Source organism: Papio anubis, chromosome 13, assembly GCF_008728515.1.
Source record: "Papio anubis isolate 15944 chromosome 13, Panubis1.0, whole genome shotgun sequence".
NCBI classification, from domain to species: Eukaryota; Metazoa; Chordata; class Mammalia; order Primates; family Cercopithecidae; genus Papio; species Papio anubis.
In genome coordinates, this window is record NC_044988.1 from 33,768,474 (window position 1) to 33,788,415 (window position 19,942).

At 39.3% G+C, this 19,942-nt stretch overlaps 1 protein-coding gene across 3 annotated transcripts in view; it reads left to right on the plus strand.

Moving 5' to 3' along the window:
* Positions 1-19,942, plus strand: part of RCL1 (RNA terminal phosphate cyclase like 1) — a 65,765-nt gene that overhangs the window by 14,677 nt on the left and 31,146 nt on the right. For 2 of the 3 annotated variants that reach the window (XM_003911743.4, XM_021927511.1), the window contains exons 2-3: positions 14,173-14,244; positions 17,504-17,679. In XM_003911743.4, coding sequence (XP_003911792.1) covers positions 14,173-14,244; positions 17,504-17,679 — 248 coding nt within the window. The remainder of the gene's footprint in view (positions 1-14,172; positions 14,245-17,503; positions 17,680-19,942) is intronic. The other variant, XM_031654209.1, reaches the window with a different exon arrangement.

The window sequence follows — 19,942 nt, forward strand, 5'->3', positions numbered from 1 at the left end:
TGTGTTCATGAGGACTAGTTTTGAAGAGTTTAGATATAAATAAGAAACTTGAAAGGCAGTAAAAACAGCATAAATCAGAGAATTAGGTTGCCCTTGGTTGTGAAAATTATCACAACCAAGGGCAACCTAGATTTTCATATAAGCAAAGCATGATATCTAGAAAACTTTGAAGATGCAGGAGAAATAAGTTTTTGGTTTAATTTTTATATCATAAAAGTAATACATGTTTGTTTGGGGGAACAACTCTTAATGGTTCAAAATTGAAAGTAATCTGTGTAGGTTACATCCTTTATTGCCTCTGGCTACGTAACTCTTGCTGTGTCACTCACCAGTCATATTCCTAAGAAGCAGTCTTCCAGACCTTTTTCTGTATGTGCACTTTTTTTTTTTTTAAAGCACAAGAATATTATCATTATTCCATTGCAGTACACAAGCGTCCTAAGGTGGTGTTTTTTTTTTTAATGGCTACAGACTGTTCATGATACAGACATACCAATTTATTTAGTCATTCCCTTAGCTATAGATACTCAGTAATCTTCAGTGTTTGTCATTAAATAAAGCAGCAGTAAAGTTTTCTTAAGTATATCCTACCATTCTTCTATTTCCATAGGATAGAGTTGTAGATATGAAATTGCTTGTCTAGAGACTATGCTTTTTTTTTTTTTTTTCTGATGGAGTCTTGCTCTGTCACCAGGCTGTAGTACAGTGGCGAGATCTCGGCTCACTGCAACCTCCACTTCCTGGATTCAAGTGATTCGCCTGCCTCAGCCTTCTGAGTAGCTGGGACTACAGGCATGTGCCTCCATGCCTGGCTAATTTTTTGTATTTTAATAGAGACGGGGTTTCATCAAGTTGGCCAGGTTGGTCTCGATCTCCTGACCTTGTGATCCATGTGCCTCAGCCTCCCAGAGTGCTGGGATTACAGGTGTGAGCCACTGCGCCTGGCTGAGACTATGCTTTTTAAAAAAGAAAAAGAAAAAATAGAAATGCGAGATCGAATCAAAATATATGAAATTCTCTTCATTAACTGGCAAGATAGCCTTTCCCTTAATTGATATTTCTTCCCTGTGTTGATATCTTCTCTTACTTTTTTTGAGACACCTTTAATGGCATTTCTGTATCATGAAGTTAGAGATGTGATTGGGATTTTTCCTTTGCTTTTCGTTTTTTTGTTTGTTTTTGAGATGCTGTCTCACTCCATCGCCCAGGCTGGAGTGCAGTGGCACGATCTTGGCTCACTGCAACATCTGCCTCCTGGGTTCAAGCAATTCTCGTGCCTCAACCTCCCAAGTACCTGGGATTACAGACGTGCACCACTACGCCCAGCTAATTTTTGTATTTTTGGTAAAGATGGGGTTTCACCATGTTGGCCAAGCTAGTCTCGAACTCCTGGCCTCAAGTGATCCTCAAGTGATATGCCTGCCTTGGCCTCCCAAGGTACTAGGGTTAACAGGCCTGAGCCACCGCATCCTGCCACTTTTCGTATTTTTAAAAGTATTTTTTCTTTCAACTTTGTTTTTCATTTTTTAAAATAAATCTTTACTAAACCATACTGTATACTGAGAAAGTGTGTAACCAATAAATGTACAGTTTGATGAATTATTACTGTGGACATACCCATGTAGCTATTACCCATGAAAAAAAAACAGAGTATGCCAGCCTCCTCCCATGCTTGTGCCCAGCCACACCATTCCCTCCCACTGCCAAGGTAAGCATTAAATTTTTAACACCATGGATTGACCGGGCGCGGTGGCTCATGCCTGAAATCCCGGCACTTTGGGAGGCCAAGGCAGGTGGATCACCTGAGGTAGGGAGTTCAAGACCAGCCTGACCAACATGGGGAAACCCCGGCTGTACCAAAAATACGAAATAGCCGGGCATGGTGGCGCATGCCTGTAATCCCAGCTACTAGGGAGGCTGAGGCAGGAGAATCACTTGAACCCTGGAGGTAGAGGTTGTAGTGAGCCGAGATCGTGCCACTGCACTCCAGCCTGGGCAACAAGAGCGAAATTCTGTCTTAAAAACAAAAAAACCCACCATGGATTAGGTTTCTAAAATATTAACTATAATTTTCGTAAATGGAATCATACAGTATGTAATTGTTTGTGTGCCTGGCCTCTTTAGCTCTGTGTTTGTGACAGATCTCCGTGTTGGAGTAGCAGTAGTTTGTTGACTTTCTTTACTACGTCATGTTATTCTGATTTTAATGTGCCACAATTTAGTTTTGATGAAAATTTGGCTTGTTTCCATTTTTAACTATTAAGAACAGTGAGGTCAAGAATATTCTTGTACAGTCTTTTGGTGTACATATATATGTATTTCTCTTGCCTGAATGCTGGGTCATAGGGTGTGCCTATGTTTAGTTTTCCCAAGTGGTTGTACAAAGTGGCTGTGAGTATATCTGAGGTCTTAGTTACTCTACATCCTATTCAGTGCTTGGTATTGCCAGTCTGTTTAATTTTAACTAATTTTGTAGGTGTGTTGTAGTCGTTCATTGTGGTTTTAATTTATATTCCCCTATGACTAATGAGATTAAGCACCCTTTCTTTTGCTTTCATTGTTTTTAATTATCACAAATAATTGTAGGTATTTAGTATTTATTGGGCACAGTGTGATATTTTGATACATGTCTACAATGTATAATGATAAAATCAGGGTAATTAGCATATCCATCACCTCAAACATTTCTTTGTGCTGAAAACATTCAAAATCTGTTCTAGCTATTTAAAAATATACACCAGCCTGGGCAACATAGCAGACCCCATCTCCGCAAAAATAAAAATAAAAAATTAGCCAGGTGTGGTGGTGCACACCTATAATCCCAGCTACTCAGTAGGCTGAGGTGGGAGGATCACTTGAGCCCAGGAGTTGGAGGTTTTCAGTGAATCATGATCACACCATTGCACTGGGCAATAGAGCAAAACCATGTTTCTTAAAAAATAAAGGAAAAAAAGAAAATATGCAATAAATTATTGTTAATTACAGTCACTCTATAGTGCTATAGAACATTAGAACTTATTTCTTCTATCTACCTGTACTTTTGTATTTGTTAACCAGCCTTTGGCTATCCTTCCTTCTCCCCTCCCTTTCCCTGCGTCTAGTAACCACTGTTCTATCCTCTACTTTCTATGGGATCACCTTTTTTGCTTCCACGAGATATGTGGTATTTATCTTTCCGTGTCTGGCTTATCTTACTTAACATAATGTCCTCCAAAAGCCTCTTCATGTTGCTGCCAGTGACAGAATTTCGTGTTGTTGTTTTTTTTTTTAATGGCTAAATAGTATTCCATTGTGTGTGTGTTTATGAATAGCTCTTCAATAAACCTAAGAGTGCAGATATCTCATTGACACTGATTTCTTTCCTTTTGGTATATACCTAGTAATGGGATTGCTGGATCATATGGTGGTTCTATTTTTAGTTTTTGAGGAATATCCATACTGTTTCCCGTAATGGCTGTACTAATTTACATTTCCACCAACAGTGTATGTAAGTTCCTTTTTTTGTATCCTTGCCATCATTTGTTATTTTTTGTCTTTTTGATAATTGCCATTTTAACTGGGGTGAGATGATATCTCATTGTGGCTTTGATTTACATTTCCCTGATAATTAGTGATGTTGAGCACTTTTTCATATACCTGTTGGCCATTTGTATGTGTTTTGAGGGATGTCCATTTGGCTGTTTTGCTGACTTTTAAAATTGGATTTGTATTTTTGTGTATGTGCTGTTGAGTTCCTTGTATATTCTGGTTATTAATCCCTTGTTGGATGGATAGTTTGTATTTTTCTTTCATAGCTTCACTCCAATGGTTTCCTTTGCTCTGCAGAAGCTTTTTAGTTTGTTGTAATCCCTTTTGCTTTTGCCTAGTTTTTCTTTTGTTGCCTATGATTTTGAGGTCTTCTCCAGAAAATATTTGCCCAGAACAAACGTCCTATAATGTTTCCCTAATGTTTTCTTCTAGTAGTTTCATAGTATTGGATCTTACCTTTACGTCTTTAAGTTCATTTTTTAAAATATGATGAGTGTAGGCATCTAGTTCTCTTCTGCATATGGCTGTAGTTTTCCCAGCACCATTATGTATATTTTTAAATTTTAGAAATAGAGACAAGGTTTCACTATATTGTGCAGGCTGGTCTCAGTCTCCTGGGCTCAGATGATCCTCCTGCCTCAGCCTCCTAAAAGGCTGGGATTACAGGCTTTGTAGTATATTTCAGAGGCACATAGTGTAATGCCTCTTGCTTTGTTCTTTTTTCTCAGAATTGCTTTGGCTGTTAAAGGTCTTTTGTGGCTCCATATGCATATTAGAATTTTTTTTTCTGTTTCCGTAAATAATGTCATTGGTATTTTGATAGGGATTGCATTGAATCTGTAGATAAAGATGGAATGTGTTTCCATTTTTTGTGTGTCCTCAATTTTTTTTTGACCAGGATTTTATAGTTTTCCTTTTAGAGAACTTTCACCTCCTTGGTTAAATTTATTTCTAAGTATTTTATTTTATTTTTTTGGTTCTTGTAAGTGCAATTGCTTATTGATTTCTTTTTTCTGCGAATTCATTGTTAGTGTATAAAAATGTTACTGATTTTTGTGTATTGATTTTGTATCCTACAACTTTACTGAATTTGTTTATCAGTTCTAGGAGTTTATGACAGTATTTTAAGAGTATGTATAAGATCATGTTGTCTGCAAACGGAAACAGTTTAACTTCCTTCTTCCCAATTTGGATGCTCTTTATTTCTTTGTCTTGCCTAATTGTTCTGGCTAGGATAGGACTTCCAGTACTATGTTCAGTAGGAGTGGTGATAGTAGGCATCCTTGACTTGTTCCATATCTTAGAGGAAAAGCTTTAAAATTTCCCCCATTCAGTATGTTAGATGTGAGTTTGTCATATACGGCCTTTTTTGTGTTGAGGTGTGTTCTTTCTATACCTAACTTGTTAAGAGTTTTTGTCATGAGGGAGCTTTGAAATTAAAAATAAATTTTTTTAGAGGTAGAGTCTGACTTTGTTGCCCAGGCTGGAGTGCAGTGATACAATCATAGTTTACTGCAACCTTGAACTCCTGGGCTCAAGCAATCTTTCCAGCCTGGTCTCCCTACAGGTGTGTGCCACCATGCCCGGCTTTTGTATTTTTTGTAGAGATGGGAGTCTCGCTTTGTTCCCCAAGCTGGTCTCCAACTCCTGGGCACAAGCAATCCTCCTCCTTTGGCTTCCCCAAGTGTTGGGATTCTAGGCATGAGCCACAGTGCTTAGCCTCTTGTCCTTTTAAAAATTGTTTTCTGGTTGATTCGTATATCCTTTTTTTCTTCCTCTCTTATCATTGTAGTTCGATGGTTTTCTATAGTGACAAGGTTTGATTTTTTTTCTCTTTGTCCTTTGTGTATTTGTTCTACCAGTGAGTTTTATACTTTTGTGTATTTTCATGATAGTGGTTATCGTTTTTTCATTTCTAGATGTAGGACCTTCTTGAGCATTTCTTGTAAGACCTGGCTAATGGTAATGAATTTCCTCAGTTTTTGCTTGTCTGGGAAAGACCTCATTTCTGAAGGATAGCTTTTTTGGGTATAGTGTTCTTGGTTGACATTTTTTTTTCCCTTTCCGCATTTTGAATATATCATCTTATTCTCTCATGGTCTGTAAGGTTTCTCTGGAGAAATCCGTTTTAAGTGTAATGGGGATTTCGTTGTATTAACTTGATGCTTTTTTCCCTTGCCTTTTTTAGAATTCTCTTATCTTTCGCTTTTGACGGTTTAACTATAATATGCCTTGGGAAGACCCTTTTGGGTTGAATCTATTTCGGAACCTTTGAGCTTCCTGGATCTGTGTGTTCATACCTCTTATCAGACTTGGGAGGTTTTCAGCTATTTCATTTGGCAGGCTTTCTGTGCTTCCTTTTTTCTCCTCCTTCTGGAACTTTCATAACATGAACATTTGTTTGCTTAATGATTTCCTGTAAGTCTTGTAGGTGTTCTCGTTTCGTTTTCATTCTCATTTCTTATTTCTTTGAGTAGGTAATTTCAAAAGACTTATCTTCAAGTTAGAGATTTGTGTCTTATGCTTGATCATGTCTGCTATTTTAGTCCTATTATATTTATTTCATTCATTGAAGTCTTAAGCTGCAGGATTTCTGTGTATTTTTAAAAAATGATTTGTATCCCTTTGTTGATTTTTTTTTTAACACATTGTAAATTTTAAAATTAACCCAGGAAGCATCAAATATGGCCCAGTGGGGTGGGATAGGGGTAGGTGGCTCCATCTTCATTTGGCACCATGCTGAAAGGTACAGTAGCCACTTGAAACTCGGCTTGAGGATGTTGGGCCACTGGTTTAGGGTGTCTGAGTGGTGACTTATCCTCAGGGGAAAAGTGGAGTTTTTGCTACTTGCTGCTGGAGCAAGACACACTCCAGCCATTGTTCTAATTCCAAGATGGTGTAGCACAGGCCACAGGGAGCTGGGCACAGGGTTGACTCCTTCTCTGTGGGGAGCACAGCTATGCATACTCCAGGCAGCTTAGGCCTGTGAGGACTGTAGGATTCCTCAGTGGTGAGGTCTGTAAGTATCCAAAGTGTTGATACAGATCGCTAGGCTCCTCTTTCTTACCTCCTTGCTGAAGGGAGTAGTCCTTTTGGTTCCCAGCTGATCCTGGTTGGGGATTGGGTGATAGAAGCTTGGCATTTCCTTCTGCTCTCTATGTGGTCATCTTGAGTTTCTTTTATAAACTCTTCTGATGCACTCTGGCACCCTTCCTCAGTTATTTGTGTTATAGTCTAGCTGTTTATTTGTTGTTTTGGCTGTCTTTTTGAGGGATTTCTAGTCGGCCATCTTGATCTGAGCACCTTTTCTTTGATGTATCGGTCAGTTGGATATCCTCTTTTATGAAGTCTCCATTCAGATATTTTGCTGTCTTTTTCTTATTTAACTGTTGATTCATTGGTATATTCTGGATATGTTAAAGGATTGCACATATCTGTGTCTTGTCTTTTGACACTTTCAGTGTAGTCTTTTGATAAATAATAGTTTATAGTTTTAATATCCAATTTATAAATCTTGTCTATCCTTTTACCATGAAGACATTCTCCGTGAACTTTAAAGCCTTCTGTTTTAAAATATAAACTCTTACATTTAACGAACTCATTTGCCATTCTTTTTAAAATAGAATTTTACTAAGGAATAGATACCAAATTTTATCAGGTGCTTTTCCTGGAATAATTAAGCCAGTTAGTTGAGTTGTTTCCCCTGTTTATATAATATTATATTTAATTAATGTTGTAGTTTTCCTTGTGCTTTATCTGTAGCCCCTTTTTGGGATGCACCTTTCTTAATCACAGTAGTAATTTTTAAGAATAACATCATTTCTGAGATGTTATTTAAGATTTTTCATCTGTTCTCATTAAATGAGATTAGCTTGTAATTCAGATGGTTTTTAGTGATGTTCTTAACTATGCTACGATAGCCATCTTTACACACTCTTTTTTGTACTTTGGGTAAAATAATAATAATAATAATTATTATTATTATTATTATTTTTTGAGATGGAGTCTTGCTGTGTCGCCCAGGCTGGAATGCAGTGGTGCGATCTTAGCTCACTGCAAGCTCCGCCTCCCGGTTTCACGCCATTCTCCTGCCTCAGCCTCCCGAGTAGCTGGGACTACAGGTGCTCGCCACCACGCCTGGCCAATTTTTTTGTATTTTTAGTAGAGACAGGGTTTCACCATGTTAACCAGGATGGTCTTGATCTCCTGACCTCATAATCCGCCTGCCTTGGCCTCCCAAAGTGCTGTGATTACAGGCATGAGCCACTGTGCTTGGCCAGTAATTATTTTTTTTCTTTGAATGTTAGGGGAAAAAACTTCCAGTGACTTAATCAGTGCCCTTTTCTGTTTATTATTTGAAAAAATTTCTTGTTTTCTTTTTAGGTCTTTTTGTGTCTTTTTCATTTATCTGGTTTGTCATTTTTTATATAGCTTCCTGTCTTAAATTCCAAATATATTGGTAACTAATGGAGAATCGTTTACCATAAAGCTCTTAATCTTTTTTATTAATTATATCATTTTTATTTTATTGAGTCACATCTTATTTCCTTTTACAAATAAGTGGTTGATTTGTGTTGTATGTTCTCAATTAATTAGCTTGATTTGTTTTTTCACCTTTTTTTTTTTTTTTTGAGACAGGGTCTCGCTCTGTCATCCAGGCTGCAGTGCAGTGGCTCCGTTATGACTCACTTCAGCCTCAACTTCTTGGGATCAAGGGATCCTCCTGCCTCAGCTCTCCCCTGACCATGCCCCCCTGAGTAGCTAGGACTGGGACTATAGGTGTGTGCCACCATGCCTGGCTAATTTTTGTATTTTTTGTAGAGACAAGGTTTTGTCATGTTGCCCATGCTGGTCTCGAACACCTAGGCTCAAATGATCTGCCCGCCTCAGCCTTCCAAAGTACTGGGATTACAGGTGTGTGCCACCACACCCAACTTTATATTTTATTTTCTTTTTCTCTTCTTTTGAGATTATCACTTTACTGTTTGGCTTGTAATTTTGTGTCATTTCTAAACTCTCAGTTCATTTTGCTCTTGCTTTTCATATATATTATATATATATATGAAATTTTTTTTTTTTTTTTTTAAGACAGAATTTGGCTTTTGTTGCCCGGGCTGGAGTGTAGTGGCATGATCTCAGCTCACTGCAACCTCTGCCTCCTGGGTTCAAGCTATTCTCCTGACTCAGCCTCCCAAGTAGCTGAGATTAGTTGCCTACCACCATGCCCAGCTAATTTTTGTATTTTTAGTAGAGACCGGGTTTCACCATGTTGACCAGGCTGGTCTTGAACTCCTGACCTCAGGTGATCCACCTGCCTCAGCCTCCCATAGTGCTGGGATTACAGGCGTGAGCCACCGCACCCAGGCCCAATGTCTAAGGTTTTTAAAGTGATAAATTTTTCTTTGGTAGAGTCTCATATATTCTGATGAAATTTTTATTTCTATGTAAGATGTTTTATTATGATCTGCAATTTTTTTTTTCTTGACCTCAGTATAATTTAGGAAAGATATTTGGTTCTTTACATTAAAATTTTTTTATCACATTGTATATAATAATGCACATATAGAAATAAACATACATATTTCCAAGTGAGGAGATGTCTTAATTTATTCCGGGAATTGAGTATTTGTTTGTAATGTCTACCTCTTTGGATTTAATGAGGAAAGTAATGACTCCTAATTTTGCACGTTAACAGTTCACTGTCTTGTCTTCTGGTTATTCCCTAAAAAAATTGAAATCGGGCCAGGCATAGTGGCTCATGCCTGTGATCCCAGCACTTTGGGTGGCCGAGGCGGGCAGATCACGAGATCAGGAGATCAAGACCATCCTGGCTAACACAGTGAAACCCCGTCTCTACTAAAAATACAAAACATTAGCTGGGCGTGTTGTCCGGCATCTGTAGTCCCAGCTACTCGGGAGGCTGAGGCAGGAGAATGGTGTGAACCCGGGAGGTAGAGCTTGCAGTGAGCTGAGATCATGCCATTGTACTCCAGCCTGGGCAACAGAGCAAGATTCCATCTCAAAAAAAAAAAAAAAAAAAAAAAGCTTTCTTAGGGGTACATAGTATTATAAAGATCTGTCATAGGCCATTCAATGCAGTTTTGTTGGCTATTTAAATCATGTTGCAGTACCTTTGTTTTTTTTAATTTAAATTTTATGTATTTTAAGAAGTATGCACATGGCACAAAATTCAAAGAGAATAAAAAGGTTTGTAGAGCAGGGTTCCTCAACCCCAGACAGGGCAGGATTGGTGGAATGGTTGAAGAATGGAACTGTTCCACCTCAGATCATCAGGCGTTAGAGTTTCATAAGGAGCCAGCAGCCTCGATCCCTCGCATGTGCAGTTCACAATAGGGTTCACAGTCCTATGAGGATCCAATGCCATCACTGATCTGATCTACGAAACTGGTTCCTGGTGCCAAAAGGTTGGAGACTGCTGGTTTAGAGAATCTTTGAAGCAAACAGTGTTACTAGTATGTTGTTGTTGTTGTTTTTTCCCCCAGGCTTTTTCTTTTTCATAAATAAGCAAATATATGTACATATATGTACACTTGTTCTTTTTCCGCAGAAATGGTCACTGTCACTGTACACTATCTGGTGATGGGACATTAAAAACACAGACTTTGCTCATGCCTGTATTCCCAGCACTTTGGGAGGTCGAGGTGGGGTGGATCATGAGGTCAGGAGATCGAGACCAGCCTGGCCAACACGGTGAAACCCCGTCTCTACTAAAAATACAAAAATTAGCTGGGCATGGTGTCACACGCCTGTAGTCCCAGCTACTGGGGAGGCTGAGGCAGGATAATCACTTGAACCCGGGAGGCGGAGGTTGCAGTGAGCCAGGATCGCGCCACTGCACTCCAGCTTAGGCAACAGAGTGAGACTCCATCTCAAAAAAACAAAACAAAACAAAACACAGACTTTACCAACTTTACCACTACTCAATAGAACCATGTAATACAACTGCACTTGTGCCCACTAAATTTGTACAAATAAAAAAATGCATAAGACATAAAAGTAGTGCATAAGAGATTGTAAAAGGAACATCTGTGTGACCCCCAACCACAAAAAGAAATATAAGTTTGCCAACATCTCTACATCTTTTAGGCATTCACAGCTCCTTGCCATGCCTTTTGTGGTAGCCACTGTCCTCACCATTATAGCATTGACTTTGATTCTCTTTATAGTTTTATAACCTAATTATGTATTCATAAACAGTGTAGTAAAATTGTGCTTGTTTTTGGATCTTTTCCCTGAATGCTTTTAGATACCTGAAATCTTGTAGCCCCAGGAGCAGTCTTGAAGAAGAGGAGTCAGCAGGGTCTGTGGGAGGTGAATGGGCAAGGAATTCTACACAGGTTGGCCTAGTGAAGTTTGGGGACTTTGATCTCACCATTATTAGGTGGACTTGAGATCTTTTCTTGTACCAGGTGATGGAGCCATATCTTCACAGTTGCCAGGGCTCTGGAACTAGCTCTGAGTCTACTTCTTTGAAGTGCTGCTTCTGCAGCACATGTTTGCCATGATCAGGGATGGTCCTGCCTGGAGTTCTCTTTATGCCCATTCTCTTTCTACTTTGGTTCTGGGGGGCATTTCTGGTTTTGTTTGTGTGTAAGAGCCCCTGTGGATTGCAAAAAACAAAATCTAAACAGTAAAGTCATGGTTTCTTTTTTCTTTTCTAATTTGTAAAATCTATGGGGTTTAATCTTAGGCTTTATTTGTAGATGCTTGTTCCTCTATCCCATTTAGGCACTTAGAAAGTTTGAACAAATCAAGGGCTCTCCTGTTTTCTGCAGAGCACCTTAGATTTTCTATAAACCTAAGTAGAAAGTGGCATTGTGGTAGAGATTGTGCCTGATTTGTAAAGAATGTTAAAAAGATCATAGAAATAATTTCTAATTGAATTTCATCGTTCAGATACTTTCAAACTCCTGTGATGCTACTTACATCACAACCTATTACACATACACATATGTGTAAAACAGACTAAAGTTTCATAAACAGCATCCTTAGTATATACAGTTATTCCAATGTAGTTTATTCTGTTGTATTTTTATTTTTTTAAAAATGTTGATTAGGGATCCATTAAATTAACTATAAGGTCCTTCAAGAGATCAGTGCCTATAGCTGAAGGTGCCATGATTTTCTAGAGGAAGAGATTGGCTCCAAGGAATTAAACTGAACAGAGGCAAACTAGTGTCATGGTGTGGCTGAGTGTGGAACCTTTAGGTTCTGTGCAGTGGCATCCGCCTGTAATCCCAGCGTTTGTGAGGCCAAAGTAGGAGGATCACTTGAGGCCAGGAGTTTGAAACCAACCTGGGTAGCATAGTGAGATCCTATTTCTTCAAAAAAAAAAAAAAAAAAAAGAGAGAGAGAGAGAGAGCATGGACTTTGGAGAAGGACAGACTTGGGCTCAAATCCTGGTTTTGCCACTTGCTGGTCATATGATCAGGGCAGTCTGTTTGGCATTCTTGGGTCTCAGTGTCATTTGACTAGGGCAATCTAGTTGGCATTCTTGGATCCTAGCCTTCTGTAAAATTAAAATGGCATCTTAATCCATTTTGTGTTGCTATAACAATGTCACAGGCACAGACTGGGTAATTTATAAAAGAAAAGAAATTTATCACAGTCTGGAAGCCAGGAAATCCAATATCAAGGTGCTAGTATCTGGCAAGGGCCTTCTTGCCACAGCTTCCCATGGCAGAAAGTGGAAGAGCAAGAGAGGGACAGCGAGCGTGACTGAGAGAGCTAGACTCATTCCCCCGCCCCCAGAGATGGGCATCTCACTATGTTGTCCAGGCTGGCTTTCAACTCCTGGTCACAAGCAATCCTCCCACCTCAGCCTCCTGAGTGGCCAGGACTATAGATACTGCACCCCTAGCGGGACTCATTTTTATAACAGCCCACTCTCGTGGTATAAATAAGTCCACTCCTGTGATAATGGCATTTATCTATTCATGAGGCCAGAACCCTTGCGGCTTAATCACCCTTTAATGTCCCATCTCTTAATATAGTTATAATGATAGTTCAGTTTCAACATGAATTTTGGAGGGAATATTCAAACCATAGCAAATAGGAATGACACTCCGTGCCTCAGGGATCTGAGGATTAAATGAAAGAATATCTAGTGTAAAGTAAGCATGCAACACACAGCAGCTTTGTTAACCATTGTTATTTGTTTCAGGATTTAATGGAGTTTCTCTGATTTCTAGCCCAATGCCCTTTGTACAAATTGCAGAATCCATTATGACAAGAGTTATGGGACAGTGTTAAGTAACAGACTAGGTGGATGGGAATTGCTTGGTCGATCCACTCACCCTTTGGGATCAGTTTAGGTGACTGCTGGACTGTGTGTCCATAAACTCTGCTGGTTTATTACAGGAGTGAGAATTGTCTAGAAGTGTCAGGCAGTCACAATGTCTTCAGTGGCAGAAGAGTTGGTCTTTCTGTCCTTGTTCATGGGCAGGAAGTTAAAACTAAGGGGTGTGTTTGTGTGTAAGATTAGCTCAGGGGAAGGAAGGCTAGAGGAGTCTTCACTTCTCCTCCCATAATCTTACATTTAATATCTATTCTCTTCCTTTCCCTTTCTTTTTTCCTCTCCCCCTCTCTTTCTCTTTTAAAGAATGACGAGCTTTTGCCCAGGCTTGGTGGCTCATGACTGTAATCTCAGCACTTTGGGAGGCTGAGGTGGGAGAATTGTTTGAGGCCAGGAGTTCAAGACCAGCCCAGTCAATATAATGAGACTCCATCTCTACAAATACAAGAAATTAGCCAGGAGTGGTGGTGCACACCTGTGGTCCCAGCTACTTGGGAGGCTGAGGCAGGAGGATCCTTTGAGGCCAGGAGTTCCAGGTTACAGTGAGCCGTGATCATGCCACTACACTCCAGTTTGGGCAACAAACCCTGTCTCTTAAAAATAAACTTTTAATATAAAATTAAATTTATATAAAATCCAATCATTAAGATAAAAACATTTACTAACATTTCACCTTTTTTCTTCCAGTCTTTTCTCATGCACTAAAAAAAAGATGACAGTAATACTGTACATTCAAACACCCTTTTAATGAAATAAAAAACTGAACTGGTTAGATAGTTATAAATCAGTAAGATGGTAGAGGAAGGGAAAAGAGAGGGACACTTTGCTGAAAGGCAGAGATAGTGATCTCTTACTGTCTCTGAGACTGAAGGGTGGTCCTCAATTTAATTTTTCCTTCCAGGCATTCTGGAGCAGGGAAGAATCTGACTTTAAAATTGTTCCCTACCTTCTACTGTTACCCCGTTATTTGACATGCCCTCCTGAGTTCAGAAGAATAGGTCTCAAGGGTTTTATGCTGCCGATATTAATATCCCATTAGATTGCTGGTAGAGCTGCTATTGGGGGTGTGTGTGTGTGTGTGTGCAGTGCGAAAGCTGAATTGTTTCTGAGTTCTACTAAACATGTATGTACCAGTCAGTGCTTTTCAACTGCCTGAGGTTCCTCAACCCGTGAACCTACCCAGTCCTTCAGGAAAGCCTAGGTGTGATGCAGGAAGTAACCTGCCATCTGCCATAGTACCTGAATCAGGCGTGTGCTCTGGAAATGTTGACCTGACATGAGGCCAGTCTGTCTTCTCTTTTCTTCACAGATTTTTTTTCTCTTCACAGATTTCGAAGCCAGCTTCATAAGGCTGTTGGATAAAATAACAAATGGTTCTCGAATTGAAATAAACCAAACAGGTAAGCTCCTTTTAGATTCCTAAAAGCACCTCCGTGCACTAAAGCATTCCTGTTTCTCCCTCTTTTTTTTCTTTTCTTTTTTTTTTTTCCCAGTCAGTCTCTGCTTATCCATCTCACTCTTTTTAATGGTATAAATATTATGTTTAAAACTTCACTAATCACTTTGTATTATATAAATCACCATTAAATTAGAATTTTGGGGAGACTTATATGAGGAACTCACTGTATAACTTTGGAGTTATATGAGGAAGCTGTGAATGTAGATCATAATAAAAGCATATCATTCTAGATCATTAAAAAAAATACCGTGTTCCTATGGAAAGACCCAGTTACCTCTCTATGATACGATTTTCCAAAGATGTACATGAAGTCTCCCAATTTGAAGGGCATACATTTGATTTAAGGAAGTTAGAAGACAGAAAATTTCAGATCCATAAGCAAGTCCCTCCTCTTTTTTTAGCAATAAATATTTTATACATAATGTTTACATGAAACTTTCTGAAGTCCATTTATTATATTATCACATTAAATTATTTCAACCAACTCTATGAGGTAGTTTATGGGCTGAATTCTATTTATTTTAAAATTTTGTTTGTTAAAATAAGTTCACACGAGTATATGCAAAAGATGTGAACATACCTTCACTTCTTTCCTCTTCCATTCCGCTCTCCAGGGGTAGCCACTGTCACAGCATTTGCTTACATGGACATTTGCATAATGCAGACCATCAACAGCATCATTCTCTTCATATTGTTCTTCAGCCAGCATTTTTTTTTTTTTTTTTTTTTTTTTTGCTAGTACAAATGTCTCAGAGAACTTGCCCTGCCAGCACATGCAGGTTTTCCTCAATATTTCTGTATAGTATTCCATTGTATGGATGCATGATAATTTATTTAACTACTCCCCACTGATAAACATTTAGGTTGTTTCTAGCTTTTAGTTTTTCTATTAGAAACTTGTGTCTACACTGTATGGAAAACCGTGGCAAACATCCTTTGGCTGACTCCATTAACTCTGTACCTTTCCACACACATTCCACAAATCTCTGATCTTTTCCCTATCTTGGCTCTCTTAAGGCAAGCTCAGGTTCATATTTGGTCCTGGACCACGTGAGATATTCTGATCTATAGCTGCATTCAGCCATATCTTATAGAGAACAGGTTTTGGGAATGAGATGCTCACATGTCTTTTGCCAGCTATGAGTCCCTTAATTTCCTTTAGCTTGTTTGCTTTGAAATTGCTGGAGGTTTTTTCAGTAACTTTTTTGGTGATCTGGAAGACAGATATTTCTATTCTTTTTGTGTGTGTGTGTGAGGTGGAGTCTTGCTCTGTCACCTAGGCTAGAGTGCAGTGGTGCGATCTTGGCACACTGCAACTTCTGCCTCCCAGGTTCAAGCAATTCTCCTGCCTCAGCCTCCCTAGTAGCTGGAATTACAGGTGCCTGCCACCATGCCTGGCTAATTTTTTTTTTTTTTTTTTTTTTTTGTATTTTTTAGTAGAGACAGGGTTTCACCGCTTTGGTCAGGCTGGTCTCAAACCCCTGATGTCAGGTGATCCATCCACCTCACCCTTCCAAAGTGCTGGGATTACAGGCATGAGCCACAGCGCCCGGCCCAATTCTCTTCTTTTCTAGTCATATCTGCAATGTAGATTGAGGAGTAAGACATTTACGTGATTCTGCTCCCACTACATGTCCTTTTAATTTTCCCCATCAGAGTAGTAAAAGCCTTCATTTTGATAATCTGGCCAGTTTCTCATTTGGTTAATTTGTATAAATAAACATACAGATTTGAAGGATTTAGTGAATATATAGTCTTTTTTTTTTGGTTTTTTGATCTAAAGAATGGTTTTGTGACCCTTACAACTATTTCAAATAACGGACCCAGAATCCATTTGAGAAGTGTTCATTACTTTGATAAGAATATGGTCCTGATTGTGATTGTTTGGATTATAGTAAAGCCTAAATTTATTTTATGAAAGTCCCAAGAACTTTTTCCCATTTGAGTGACTGAACATGCCTCCTTCCTCTAATGTTAAATATATTTTTGGTAAATTGTGCCAGAGGGCATTGCAAAATATTTTGTGCAGCAGAAATACCCTGTTCCACCATTTATGTCCTCCTAGATCCTTTACAGTTTTTTACATTGATATGTAAATCTAGTAAGAAGCTTTTTAGATAGCCAGGCATGGTGGTTGATGCCTGTAATCCCAGCACTTTGGGAAGCTGAGATGGGCGTAAGAAGCTTTTTGGATAGCCAGGCACGGTGATTCATGTGTGTAATCTCAGCACTTTGGGAAGCTGAGCCTAGGAGTTCAAGACTAGTCTGGGCAACATAGTGAGACCCTTTCTCAAAAAAAAAAAAAAGATTAGCTGAGCGTGGTGGCATGTGCCTAGGGTCCCAGCACTTTGGGAGGCTGAGGTGGGAGGATCACTTGAGCCCAAGAGTTCAAGACCATCCTGGGCAACGTAGTGAGACCCTTTCTCTTAAAAAAAAAAAAAAGAAAGAAAAGAAAAAGAAAAAAGAATTAGCTGGGCATGGTCCCACCTACTCTGGAGGCTGAGGTGGGAGGATTGCTTGGGCTCTGGAAGTCGAGCTGCAGCAAGCTGTGATCATGCCACTGTACTCCAGCTTAGGGGATAGAGCAAGACCCTGTCTCAAAACAAAGCTTTTTGAATGATATGATTTTGTGAAAACTGAATAAAGATAGTAGTTTCCACTAAAGCCATAACATATTAGGCATTTCCATGTATCAATATTAAATTAAATGAGCTACTATTAATGGCATTGAATGCCATAAAGTACTTGCCTTTTCTTGGCATCATGTTTGGTGAATGAGGTGTATGAGAAATCTCATTTCAGCAGCCCTGGAGGGTGCTGGTTGCTGGTTGCTGGTGTGATGATTTAAGCACATCATTTGTAATTCCCCTCTGTGGTCAGCCTAGTGTGCTGTTGGGAGACTAGGGTGCTTATTAGAATCGCTCTTCTATGCCCTGCCATGACTTTGGCAACTCAGATGGCTTAGGGAGGGGCTTAATTTATTACTGATTATTAAATTACATTCACAGTTTATTATTGTTACAGGGGCTTGACAGTAGTGAGTCAGCTTTTGGAGTGAAGTGCGGGCTCTTAGCGATGGCATTTCAGGCACTCTTGGATGCCCTTGTCAGACTTTCCCCTTGGAACTCACTGCCTTCATTACCTTTGTGACATTTTAGTTTTTTTCCTGCTGAATGTGGCTCTTTTTCTTCTGGTTTAAGGAACAACCTTATATTATCAGCCTGGCCTCCTGTATGGTGGATCTGTGGAACATGACTGTAGCGTCCTTCGTGGCATTGGCTATTACCTGGAGAGTCTTCTTTGCTTGGCTCCATTTATGAAGCACCCGTTAAAAATAGTTCTACGAGGAGTGACCAATGATCAGGTTGACCCTTCAGTGAGTATTGAGAACAAACCGTGGTGTGGTTTTTGTTTTGTCTCTTGTCACAACCCGACTTGTGAGACAAAAGTTCCTCATAAAGCAGTTTTATTTCAAATGTATATTCCTTTTGTTATTTACCTTGAGATTTAGAGGTTAATCACTCCAGGATGCAGATGAACCAAAACTTAGGGTCATCAAATTCAGGACTATTGTTAACAGTTACCAAGGCACCTTTTGTTGTTATCTAAGAACCTTCAAAACAGTTGCTCGCAGTCATAGTTGACATGAACTATAGTTCTGTTGGCTGTAGTATGTCAGAGTGGAGTTTTTGTAAGGTCCTGTGGTAGCTGAGGCTAGAGGGCAGCCTATCAAATTTTGGGCAGGAGATCATAGTTCCTTGGCATTGCTACAGCATAATCTTGACTTACCCAGGCTTCAATCATAAACTCAAGGGCTTTTGTTTTCTGAGAAGAGTTTGCAGATAGAAAAAGGGCATAAAGTCAGGAAAGGAATGTGTGAGATTTGGTAGTTTGTGGGTGTCAGCAAGCTTTTCATTTTTATTTTATTTTTTTCACCAAGAGCCATGCCAGAGCAAGCTTTTTATTAAACATGCTAATTTTTCTGCAGATATGGAGAGAATGGTTTAATATCAAGCAAAACTTTTTATTATGATCACAACTATCTTCGTGCCATTCTAGGATGGTGTGTGTGTGTGTGTGTGTGTGTGTATGTCAGAGAGATACAGAGAGATTAGAGAAGTCTAGAGAAGTCCTGTCCAGGCCTTCCTCCCTTGTAGGGAGGGGTGGATTCCCTGCTTTTGGATGCTCTGCTGTCAGAGAAGATACCTTAAAACTGATGGCCATGATGCAAAGTCCAGACAGAGGTAGTATGCTTGTCTTTACCATTACAGGCCAAGACCAATGAATGGGTAGCTTCTGAGGCAGAATGTGAATTATGTAGCTTTTCTACTCAGGGAGGACCAATGAGGTGATACTGTGAGCCCCAAAGTAGAGACTGCTGGTATTCACCAAGATACCTACTAGGGTATAAACGTTGTTAATATGTTCTTAGGCAATAAAAACTTATTCTTCAATTCTTGGAAATTTAGCTGCATAAACTCTTTTTCCTGGAATACTGAGTATAGTACAAGATCTGGAATTCTTAAGCTGTAAAGGAATGTTGCGTAAACTCTTTAGAATATTTAATTAAGTGTTTTTTTATTTTTATTTTTTTGCATTTTCTAGAAGACTATAGGAAATAAGTTCTTTGCATAAAAGAATGAGAAGAGGTATAAATACCTTTAGGTTGGAAGAGGGGAAGGTGCCTCAAACAGTGGGAAAAGGCCTTGAAGTATACAGCAGTGTGTGTATCAGTTTTGTACTTTTTTTCTACACTTGCTAATTATCTTAAAAGCTTTTCTCACTGGCAGTATTTTAAAAATTTTGTATGCTAACATTGACAAAAGATCAGTTGATGAATTTCTCAGAAGTGGTACCCAAAAATCTGTTTTCTCATGCTGTAGGAGTATCTGCTTTTGCCAGCTGCATGACTAAAATGACCTTGGTTGGTATCTGACTCCAGGCCAGAGTAAAATAAATATACCTAATCCTGAATAAAGAGTGACTTTTTCAGCTCATTCCATGGCTCCTTCATTTCTAGCTTCTTCTTTTCTGTGTGGTTTCCTCATTAGTTCATGTCTGCATCTACTCTGCATACAAGGATGAAATGAGTGATTCAGTCCTTAACAAACTCCTAGTCTCTTGGGGTGGACAGCTGGGAACTCATTTAGGGAAATTACAAGGATGAATACCCTTGGGCTCTGATAGAGGTAGAAGCAAAGTGCTTAGTGTCAGAAAGGGTTTCTTGAGGAGGGAAAATCAGAGTCAGCCTGGGTTTTAGGAAGATAATTCTGGAGGTTGAGTGAAAGATGAATGGAAAGGTGATAGACTAGCTTGGGCATTATGGAGATGGAAGGAGAAAGGAAGGAGCAGATAGGACAACTAATTGGAGGTGGAATGAGAGGAAGGGGCCATAGATGACTTCACAATTTCTGTCCTGGTTGCCATAAAGGATCATGATCATAAAGATCATTCCCATTTGACAAAGGGAAGAGGAAAATTGCAGTAGGATAATGGGTGATGCTTTTTATTGTGGTCCTGTTCCCTGGGATGTTGGCAGCCTGACCATATAAGGATTTCCAGTTGGCAGTTAGAAATTATTGTCTGGAGCCTCGGAGACAGGTCATCAGAATCTTACCTGCTGATACTTAAGCCTCTAG